This window comes from Sapajus apella, unplaced genomic scaffold, assembly GCF_009761245.1.
Source record: "Sapajus apella isolate SASKATOON/1434 unplaced genomic scaffold, GSC_monkey_1.0 scaffold11790, whole genome shotgun sequence".
Taxonomy (NCBI): Eukaryota; Metazoa; Chordata; class Mammalia; order Primates; family Cebidae; genus Sapajus; species Sapajus apella.
The window spans coordinates 1-1,772 of record NW_022448711.1 but is presented as its reverse complement, the minus strand read 5'-3'; the positions used below and the strand labels follow the sequence as shown (position 1 = coordinate 1,772).

The following is a 1,772-nucleotide window of genomic DNA, read 5'->3' as shown; positions in this document are numbered from 1 at the left end:
GCTAGGCTTAAGAAGAAAAAAGAGCAGGTAAAGAAAAGTACATGTCCTGGGTCATGTAAAATAGAGAAACCAGTATCATAGCACATGAATACCTTTTCTCAGATCTATTTTTAAGGTAATGTACATGCAGGATTCTGTTCTTAGATATGCAAAGTTTAAACTATACTTCCAAAATTGAGTATAGGTATACACTTTCTGTCTGTTTTGTTTTTTCTGTTCTGTACAATTTATTTTGCCCGTCAGAGTGTTTAGTCTTGTTTCGTCAAACACCAATTACTATTAACTTGATTAGCCTTAAGTGGGTAATAGATTGACTTTTTAGACCTAAGAATTAGATATTTTACCACCCTCCTTTTAGTAGTTACTGCTTCACTAGCCAAGGGAAGATTACATGATCAGGAGTCTATACTTGAGAGATAGCAGGATGAGCCCTTCAGTTCCTTCTGGAAGTGAATTATTTGAATTGGCTATAATTTTCTGGAGGATGCAATAAACAAGATCAATTTCCTTGTCAGCTCTGATGTTCTCACTACAGCTCTGAGGATTGGGGTCACTCTCTCCTTCCACTTAACCAAGGTCTTAGCCCATAGTGACAGACTAAGGAGAGACATGGCTCCTTACCTCCCTGTCTCATTCACTTGGTCTTGTCCCCAGTGCAAAAGCCCTAACCTGTGGGAATCCTGTGTTTTAAATTTTCAGTTGCAGCAGGAAATTGAAGACTGGAGTAAATTACATGCCGAGCTCAGTGAGCAAATCAAATCATTTGAGAAGTCTCAGAAAGATTTGGAAGTAGCTCTCACTCACAAGGATGACAATATTAATGTAAGCACATTTTCACGAATACAAGCTTAATTCTTGTGAATTATCATGAAATCTGTTGAACTAAAATGGAAAGACTTTAATGCCCTCTTACTTCTTTTCTAGGCTTTGACAAATCGCATTACACAGTTGAATCAATTAGAGTGTGAATCTGAATCTGAGGATCAAAATAAAGGAGGAAATGATTCAGATGAATTAGCAAATGGAGAAGTGGCAGGTAAGATCAGTCTCAAGGAGGATGGACCCCTTTTCCCTTCCTATCTTCAGGTACACTAATGCTACTGTTTAGCTGGTTGTATTTCCTCTTAAGCTTTAGAGTTGTTAACACATATCACTGGATTTGTGTATGTGTCTATTTGCATTGGGCATTGGTGGATTGCTAGGGTATGGCATAGAAATGAGCATGCAAGGAACACTGACTTTGTTTTTACATCTCCTTGAGACTAGAAGGGTGCACGGGAGCTGCACTGGTCATGTCTTACACCTCTAAGTATTGAACATATACAGTAGTAGAAACTGTATTTTTCAATTGAATGGAGATAACATTTTAAAACTCATCATCTCAGGAGCTGTTTGGTTTTAAGGCCCACCACTGATTTTAAGAGTACTAAGGTGATTGGAGGCATAAACTAAGGCTGTGGGAGAAAACCACAACTGGTTTTAAGAGTACTGAGGTGGTTGGATCCAGAAACTAAGGCCATGAGAGTGGAAGCTATAGGGTAGCAGTGTTTACTGATGAGGAAAGTGTTTCTACATGTTGTCTCTCAAGTTGGATATTGTTTACCTAGTGAGTGTTTTAAACCACACTTGATAGAAGATTCTGGAGGAGAATAGGAGGGAATGTTTCTGAATGAGACACTTACTAAGCCCAGGTGGAGACATATCTGAGATAGAAGACAGAGCTTTATCTCACATGTTTCTTCTTGCTCAAGAATGGCATGTATAACATGTTT

The 1,772-nt window shown here is 38.5% G+C and overlaps 1 protein-coding gene across 1 annotated transcript; it reads left to right on the top strand.

The window, feature by feature from the left end:
* Nucleotides 1-6: 6 nt before the first annotated feature.
* On the top strand, nt 7-1,086 carry LOC116548419 (transport and Golgi organization protein 1 homolog; the record flags this gene model as incomplete). The annotated part of the gene is made up of 3 exons (XM_032273885.1): nt 7-27; nt 700-822; nt 925-1,086. Coding segments are annotated over 3 exons (306 nt in total), but the record flags the coding sequence as incomplete, so codon positions are not given.
* Between the last annotated feature and the right edge of the window lie 686 nt (nt 1,087-1,772).